This window comes from Silurus meridionalis, chromosome 9 (assembly GCF_014805685.1).
Source record: "Silurus meridionalis isolate SWU-2019-XX chromosome 9, ASM1480568v1, whole genome shotgun sequence".
Taxonomy (NCBI): Eukaryota; Metazoa; Chordata; class Actinopteri; order Siluriformes; family Siluridae; genus Silurus; species Silurus meridionalis.
In genome coordinates, this window is record NC_060892.1 from 16,426,745 (window position 1) to 16,436,291 (window position 9,547).

A 9,547-nucleotide genomic window follows, 5' to 3' on the forward strand; every position below is an offset into this window, starting at 1 on the left:
AAACGCACCCTGTCTCCAAAAAATTGGGGTAAATTATTAGTACTCACATTACAGTGTACAGATAAATACAAAAATGTAACATATATATATATATATATATATATATATATATATATATATATATATATATATATATATATAAATCTTCACACAGTTAAGAATTCAAAACATAATTAACATGAAATCAGAGTCCAAATGTTGTGATTCATTATATAGCTTGTTCATATTGCAGACAGTTTGCATATTGCTGACAATATGCTCAAGACTCCCTCAGTGACCAGCTGAACATTCTAACAAAATAGACTTCATCAGGATGGGTTCATTTTTAAACCTGGTTCCATTAAAATTTGTTTGCTCATTAGAAATAAACTAAATTCAGGATATATTAGGATAAAGTATATATTATAATATACATGTTGCTTTTGCAGTACTTCAATTATCTGTACACATACAAGATGCCGGGAGACATTAAAAACTGGGTAGACGCTCATATGAACTGTGAGGATATCGCCATGAACTTCCTGGTGGCCAACATCACAGGGAAAGCTCCTATAAAGGTAAATAGATTTCATTCAATTCAGTCTTTTATTATTAAACTTGCATTGTTGAAGCACAATATATTTGCTATATTTCACGAGACTTGTACACTTCAACACATACTGACTTGTGCCGGGGATGGAAACACTGTTAATAGCAGCTAATATAATTGGGAAACATTTTGTACATATCCCACAAGCTTAAAAGTAGCAATAAATGGATAAGAAAGGTACGAGGTGTAGTGCTTACATCAGTAAGCTTTGTAATTTGGCAAATTGTTAAGGTGTAAGACACTCAGGGACACTCCTGCTGTTGTAGAAAAATAATCATTTAAGGGTGGAAGTCCAATCTGGTGTTCATTATTCACCAGTAACTGTAACACACACACACACACACACACACACACACACACACACACACACACACCCTTCTGATTCAAGTTGAAGAATGTTCAATACAAATACAGCAACGTATTATCTTATTTTTCTCCTTCTGTTTTCCTTCTTGTTATATCTTTTTTCCATCATCATCAACTTTTTTTCTTGTTCTTGTAATTAGTTTTATTTTATCATTGTAATCTTTTCTTATTATTAAAAGTCACAAAGCCTTTTATTACTATTAGTTTTATCAGCACGATGTCACACCTGGTTGATAAAAAAATATATATATATATATATATATATATATATATATATATATATATATATATATATATATATATATATATATATATATATATATATAATTGTTGAGCATGTCAGAACCTTTTGAAACATAATACGAAAGTAAAAAAATTTGATACGTAAGTTCAGTCTCAGGTGAAAAAACTGATTGGTCCTGCTTCCTGTGCAGGTGACGCCACGTAAGAAGTTCAAATGCCCTGAGTGCACGGCGATAGACGGTCTGTCGTTGGACCAGACACACATGGTGGAGAGGTAAAGTATAAACACTGTATAGGACAGAGCAGAACCCTGGGAGCTCTCAGAACCTGGCATGGCTTCCTCCTGCATCTGAAACACATTCTGTATTCTCTCTCTTTCTCCTCCCACCCAACAATAGTCTCATTGTGGTGCTTCACAGGAGACATGTGCATTTATCAGCCAAACACTGAGGAACCTCTCCATCCAATTTTAGGCTGTGTTTGCATGCCAAGCTTGAGTCTGATCAGCACCCCGACGCTCACGCTAAACCAGAGCTCAGAAAACATCGCCTTCCATTTTCCTAACCGCTTTACAAAAGAAAGAACCCACTTTAGCTGACAAACCATTACACAGACATGTATTAGGTTCTGTTTTAGTTCAAAAAAATAAACCAAAACCAGATAATCAAACACTCATTCTGTCACAACCTTTAAACATCCAACATAATGTGTTCTGTATGAGCTTAAAACCCCTAAATTATTTAGCATCTTCTTAAAGAGAGTAGCAAGAGAGCTAAATGTTAAACTCCTAACAGGCACTAGATACTACAGAGACAATAATGAACAATCATTTGTACCACATTTATCCAAGGACCTTCAGGTCTCCATCCATGAAATGATTGAGGGTTCTTAGAAACATTGTTGAGAGGAAAATATACACTCCATAAGTTAGTGATCTTATGTATATATATATATATATATATATATATATATATATATATATATATATATATATATATATATATATATATATAAAATGTTTATTTTTGTCCAAATTATTGTCTAAATAGTTGGCAACAAAAGAGATGCACTCTAAGCAGTACATTGTGTAACTCTGCAAAGCCACATTTCCTAGTCATCAACTTCATGTTTTTGTCTGCTTGAAAGGAGAAATAAAGAAATAAATTTGTGTTTCTTGTATTAGAGCAGTTAACATTTTTTTTGAGTACAGTTCTTTCATACTGAACACTGGATGTTCAACATGGCACCTCATGGCAAAGACTCTCTGAAGATTTGAGAATTAGAATTGTTGCTCTCCATGAAGAGGCCGAGGCTATAAGATGATCAGTATCACCCTGAAACTGAGTAACAGTGCAGTGGTCAGGGTCATACAGAGGTTTTCCAACACGGGTTCCACTCGGAACAGACATCGCAAGGGTCCATCAAAGAAGTTGAGTCCTTGTGCTGTGCGTCAGGTGCAGAATCTGACTTCAAAAAACAGACACGGGTGCTGCAGCATTGCTTTAGAGTTTGCAGAAGCGGAAGGTCCATTTGTCAGTGCTCAGAACATACACCACACACTGCAACAAGTCGGTCTGCATGCCTTCGTCCCAGAATGAAGTCTCTTCTGAAGCTGGCTCACAAGAAAGCCTGCAAAAAGTTTGCTGAAGACAACCTGTACAAGAGCATGAATTATTTGAACCATGTCCTGTGGTCTGATGAGATTCAGATAAACTTGTTTGGCTCAGATGATGGTGGTAGCATCATGGTCTGGGGCTGCATGAGTGCTACTCGTACTGGGGAGCTGCAGCTCATTGAAGGAAACATGTATTCCAACATGTGTTCCTGTGACGTTCTAAAGCAGAACATGATGCCCTCGCTTCAAACTCGAACGGCAGTTTTCCAACATAATAACGACTCCAAACACACCGCCAAGATGACAACTGCCTTGCTGAGGAAACTGTAGGTAAAGTTGATGAAGTATGTCTCCAGCCATAAGCCCTATTGAGCACCTGAAGGGCATCCTCAAGCGGAAGGTGGAGAAGCCCCATGTGTAGAACATCTAGCAGTTCTTTGATGTCATTATGAAATAGTGGATGAGGATCCCAGCAACAACCTGTGCATCTCTGGTCAGTTTTTACATGTTCACTTAGGGTGTACCTACATTTGTTGCCAGCTATTTAGACAATAATGGCTTTATAAAATAAACAAACAAATAATAAATAAATGTTATATATAATATATAATATAATAAAATGTATTTATTTATTTATTCATTTATTTATTTATTTTTAATTATTTTAATTACCAACATTTATAGAGATTCAGATAATGAAAAATGTGTTTTTCAGCTCATGAAGAATTGCAGATATGTAACTAGGTTAAGGAAGTTAATTGCACTCAGTGGCGTGCCACCTCTGCGTGAGTGATAGCTTTAGCACTTGAAAGTGAGCCGGTAGCTTGCGCTCCGCTCCAGGCCTGAACAAGTGCACGACCTTGGAAGTGAATAAAGAGTGTTACTAATAGAGTCTGGCTCCACAGACCATGCAGCCCTTTGACTGGAGGCACAGTGGAGATTGATGGGGTCTTTCTGGTCACGCTTTTCGCTCTGAACATGTTTCCTGCCATAAAAGCCAGGCTTTGCACCACTACAAAAAAATACCAGTGCTTTGTCGAACTGCAGTCTATGCTGGAACTAGTATTCTCTTCGTCACTCCCTCTTTGAATGTCTCATCATTTTGTAGTTTACAGTGGTGTGAAAAAGTGTTTGCCCCTTCCTAATTTCTTATTTTTTTGCATGTTTGTCACACTTTAATGTTTCAGCTCATCAAACTAATTTAAATATTAGTAAAAGATAACACAAGTGAACACAACATTCAGTTTTTAACTGAAGGTTTTTATTATTGAGGGAAAACAAAATCCGAAACTACCTGGCCCTGTGTGAAAAGGTTTTTGCCCCCTAAACCTAATAACTGGTTGGGCCACCCTTAGCAGCAACAACGAAAATCAAGCATTTGCGATAACTTGCAATAAGTCTGTTACAGCGCTTTGGAAGAATTTTGGTCACTTATCTATGCAGAATTGTTGTAATTCATCCACATTGGAGGGTTTTTGAGCATGAACCGCCTTTTTAAGGTCGTGCCACAGCATCTCAATAGGATTCAGGTCTGAACTTTGACTAGGCCGCTCCAAAGTCTTCATTTGGTTTTTCCTGCTGGTGTGTTTTGGATCATTGTCCTGCTGCAAAACCCAAGTTGGCTTCAGCTTGAGGTCACAAACAGATGGCCAGACATTCTCCTTCAGGATTTTTTGGTTAACAGCAGAAATAATGCTTTCATTTATCACAGCAAGTCTTCCAGCACTCGAAGCAGCAAAGCAGCCCCAGACCATCACACTACCACCATCATATTCTACTGTTGGTATAATGTTCTTTTTCTGAAATGCGCTGTTACTTTTACACCAGACATAATGGGGGACACACCCTCCAAAAAGTTAAACTTTGTCTCATCAGTACACAGAGTATTTTCCCAAAAGTCTTGGGTTCAAGATTTTTTCTGGAAAAACTGAGACAAGCCTTTATGTTCCTTTTTCTCAGCAGCGGTTTTCGTCTTGGAACTCTGCCATGCAGACCATTTTTGCAGAGTCTCTTTCTTATTGTGAAGTCATGAACACTGACCCTAACTGAGGCAAGTGAGGCCTGCAGTTCTTTGGATGTTGTTGTGGGGTCTTTTGTGACCTCTTGGATGAGTCGTCGCTGTGCTCTTGGGGTAATTTTGGATGGCTGGTCACTCCTGGGAAGGTTCTCCACTGTTCCATGGTTTTGCCATTTGTGAATAATGCCTCTCACTGTAGTTCACTGGAATCCCAAAGCTTTAGAAATGGCTTTATAACATTTTCCAGACTGGTAGATCTCAATTACTTTCTTTCTCATTTGTTTCTGGATTTCTTTGGATCCCTGCATGATGTCTAGCTTTTGAGGATCTTCACTTTGTCAGGCAGGTCCTATTTAAGAGATTTTTTGATTGCGAACAGGTGTGGCAGTAATCAGGCCAGGGTGTGGCGAGAGAAAATCAACTCTGGTGTGATGAACCACAGTTTTAACAGGGGGGCAAACACTTTTTTACACAGGCCATGTAGTTTTGGATTTTGTTTTTCCTTAATAATAAAATCCTTCATTTAAAAACTGCATGTTGTGTTCACTTGTGTTATCCTTTACTAATATTCAAATTAGTTTGATGATCTGAAACATTAAAGTGTGAAAACATGCAAAAAAATATTAGAAATTGGGAAGGGGCAAACACCTTTTCACACCACTGTACTTATGTAGAACCCTATTGCAAGATATTTAGGATGGGCAGAACCCATCCTAAATATCTAGGATGATTATTAAGGGTTCTTTCATTGTTATTTTAAATAAATAAAGCAGTCTTTAGCTTTTAATATAAGGTGTTCTGCAAATCTGTTTTGATAGGAAATGATTGTCTGCATAGGAATTTTAAGACACCAGGCTTAAGAGCTTCTGAATGAACATTTGAAACACTTAAACATCTTCTACCTGGTTGTGTGTGTGTTTGTAATTCAAGCTCTAGCCACTGAATACTCAGTAAACTCTTATTAAAAACGCGTTCTTTACAAGTTCTTTAAGGGTATGATGAATTATTTTTTGTTGAATAAAGTACAAAAAGGATTCTATACAGGCTTAAAGGGTACAGAAAGCTAAGAACCCTAATTATCTTATAACTTCTTTTGTAGGTTCTTTGTTTTGCTTGTGATCATTCTTCTGACATGCAGGCAGTCATAAATTCTCGTCACAAGTTTTTATTACATCCCGCAGAGGTCCGTTTAGATTTGAGTTGTCGACTAGCACTCGAGTCCTGCAGGGAAAATAAATATTTGATTTACTCTGACTTGGGATGATATTCTGTTGAGAGGAAGAAAATAAGTTTGTCTTTCTCAGAAACTTTGCGCAATTTTGTTCGCCTTAAATCTCGCTCTAATTCGAATCGACGTTTAGGTAAAAATGCGTATAACATCATTTTAGACAACTGCACACTAATTGATCAAATAAATAATAAAAATATACATCCTGTCTGTCAGGTAGAGGTTTATTTCAGAGGTGGTGGGGCAACCTGTAAGCATGTAAGTTCACTGGTGTTTATTCAGGTGGTGCAAATATCAAATAAAATTTAAATGATCAAAATGAAATTAAAAGAAAGTGTTATTCTTCTCGGAGCGCAATTAAATCTGCTTTTAAGAATATACAAATATGGCACAGGGGGCTAAGGGCAACTCTAAGCGTGATGCACCACCCCCATGCTTCACAGATCATAGCACTTTTGCAAGGAACTCAAGATATTTCAATGCAACTTGTAATGTCTCATTCTCATGCACCTGTTTAAAACAGAAAATCTTTATTTCCTTTTCTTGTAGGTCCGAGTGCATAAACAAATTTGCATCTGTATTCGGCACCATGCCTTTGAAAGTGGTGGAGCACCGTGCTGATCCTGTTTTATACAAGGATGACTTTCCGGAGAAGCTCAAGAGTTTTCCTAACATTGGAAGTTTATGACCGACCCCCTCCTTACATCTTCGTCTCGTACAAATCACGTCACAGACGCTCTAGGACTCATCGATTTTTGTTGAACTTTTCAAATTGAGAGCATTTCTTGTATGGTTGCTGACGGGGCGGGAAATGACGTGATGGAGGAAATCGCTGTGTTTCTACTTTGTTCTTTTTTCGAGATGGATCTTCAGGAAGGCAGAACCGATATCTGGAACGTCAAAGGGAGCATGATTGTGTCAGTCAATAACACTGAAAATTAGGGTCCACTGATCAGAAAGGTCGTGTTTGACCTTAATATAATGCACACAATTGTGGCATTTTATATGTTTTTATGAAAAAACAAGGATTGGATTTGAGAGTTTTGAAGTATTATCACGGATATTAAATGTCCTGGATCTCTCTGTGTTCCGGTTATATGTTTCTCATTCAGAATTACCCACATTTTAATGTGTTTTACTGTATTTAATGAATAATACTTACTGCTTTTCAATACAAACTGGGTTTTGAGGGTTCAGTATTAAATAGTTAGCTGAAGTTTGACTTTTTTTTATTTTATTTTTTTATTAAGATTCATTCAAACAGAATTATTTACTTCAGTTGGTACATAAATCATTTGAAAAAGCTAATGTTCATTGTTACAAATAGGTATTTGTTGCATTTTTCTGTTTCAGCTAGCTTTCTACATTTTTAGATTCAACGAAACATTAGATTCTAGTTAAATTAAATAATTAAGGATTTGCAACTTCCAAAATAACTACAAATGTTCTGTGTTCTCGGGAAACCCAAGTTTCTGCATAGAGCCAAGTTTTTCCAATAGTTCGTTGTTTCTAGAAGTTTGGAACTTTCGATTATTCAGCAAACCCTTAAAAACCCATCAAGAACCTTGTATTAACGTAGCTAAATGTTAAACTACCGACATCATCAAGATATTAAAAAGCTAATTCTAAGCAATCATTAAGGTTTACGGCTAATTTAAAACCATTAATGGGTTAAAATTCTACTTAGAACCCTATGGAAAAATGGTTTCCAACGAATTCTTAAAGAATTGTTTATTCTAGGAGTGTGGGTAACTGAATAAGTGTGCATTGCCAACTCCAAATTATTGCTCATTATTTTCTTCTTAGTATCAAGAACCTGTCAGCAGTTTAACAGTCAGTTTTTGGGTTGGAGAAAAGGTTCTTGAAGCTTCCAGCACTTTATTATTGTGGAAGTTGTAGTGTGTTGTAGGTTCCACACAGAACCTTAAAGAATTCTTCCCATGAGGAAAAGCTACAACTCTTAACGCATTTGAAAGTTTCTGCAGTGTGTAATACATGGCCAGGTTTCACCCATTTTAAAGAATAAAAGTACTTTTTCCCAAAACATCTTTGATAAATAAGGAAAACTCCGGCTGTCATTCCTGCATTGTGAAATCTGAGCATATTCCAGTCAAAAGTTGAGAAATTTCTAACTCACATACATACAATGAAACAACAACAATGCAGGTGCAAAGATCTAGAAACACTGGCCTTGTTTTTACTTAGCAGTTACATGTATAATAAAATATATATATATATATATATATATATATATATATATATATATATATATATATATATATATACACACGTATATACACGTATATACACGTATATACATTTATACATAAAGATGATTAAACCCTGTACTGTATTTAAAAAAAAAATGTATGGGGTTTTGGATTCAGTTATGTACAGTAAACAAAGAGTTACCAACATTTCAGGTTATTTGTAGCATTTTACTCTAAAACTTGTTCTTACAGCAACATCGAGCCTGAGGAATATACTTTTTTTTTTATATTAAAGCAGTGGTCAGAACAAAAATGAGTAAAACTCATCCTACAAAAAAAAAGGCAAATTCACAGAACAGGAATGAAGTGGTTTATTTCAATTCTTCTCGACTTCATCAAGATTTAGCTTCATTGTTGTTGATCGAATTGGAAATGTAGGTGAGATCAGCGACTAGTTGCTCTTTATTAAGGTGGAGGAGATGCTAAATATTAAGTAGCGCTCACATAGTACAAAGATTTTCATGTTAACTGTATTTGCACCTCTGTAAATATCACAATCTTTATTCAATAGTAGCATTTCACATTTATGCTTGTATTATATCAGTCTGTGAGAAGTTTTATAATTATTATTGTTATTTTTAAACACTGACTAGAATAAATATCGAGTCACTGCTTGTGTCTTGACTGACATTTCTAAATCTTTAAATTGCTTATGTGCAGTCTATGAACACTCATTTTCTACATCGTTTTTATTTACATTTTCTTTTTAATAATAAAAAAATAATCTTTTTTTTTGTTGTTTCAAGCAACAAATGTCATTTTCTAAAGCATGCCTAAGTGACATTGTGAAGTTAAAACTAAGCAGTGGTGTGTGTGTTGTGTGTTTTTATGGTTTCTGTTGTCTAGGGATGGAGCAGATGTCTGAGCTCTGTGAATGATTTAAGTGCAGGAGCCTGCATGTCTGAGATAAATGCATTTCATCTCTATGGGGAGTGAACTTGTGAAGAGAAATGTATTCCTGCTCTGCCTTTTCCCTGACAGAGAAAGAGAAAATCTGGTAAGGAGGAGGTTTCTGCAACGACTTGGGTATTGGAAATGTCAGCGAATGACCAATTACGTAGCGAGAGCCAGATTGTCTGCAGCTCTTTCTGCTTTATGAAGTGTCTGTTATTTAGTCCGAGTGAGCGTTTGTGGGAGTGTTGCAATTGCTTCATGGTTTTAAACGGGTCTGCTTTATGAGAAGTGTGTGTGTGTGTGTGAGAGAGAGAAAGAGAACGCA

The 9,547-nt window shown here is 36.2% G+C and overlaps 1 protein-coding gene across 1 annotated transcript in view; it reads left to right on the forward strand.

The window, feature by feature from the left end:
- ext2 (exostosin glycosyltransferase 2) overlaps positions 1-7,145 on the forward strand; it is a 33,957-nt gene extending 26,812 nt beyond the window's left edge. Inside the window, exons 13-15 of the mRNA XM_046856832.1 lie at positions 429-557; positions 1,390-1,472; positions 6,608-7,145. Of these exons, the coding sequence (XP_046712788.1) occupies positions 429-557; positions 1,390-1,472; positions 6,608-6,746 (351 nt within the window). The 3' untranslated portion in view covers positions 6,747-7,145. The remainder of the gene's footprint in view (positions 1-428; positions 558-1,389; positions 1,473-6,607) is intronic.
- The last annotated feature ends 2,402 nt before the right edge of the window (positions 7,146-9,547 follow it).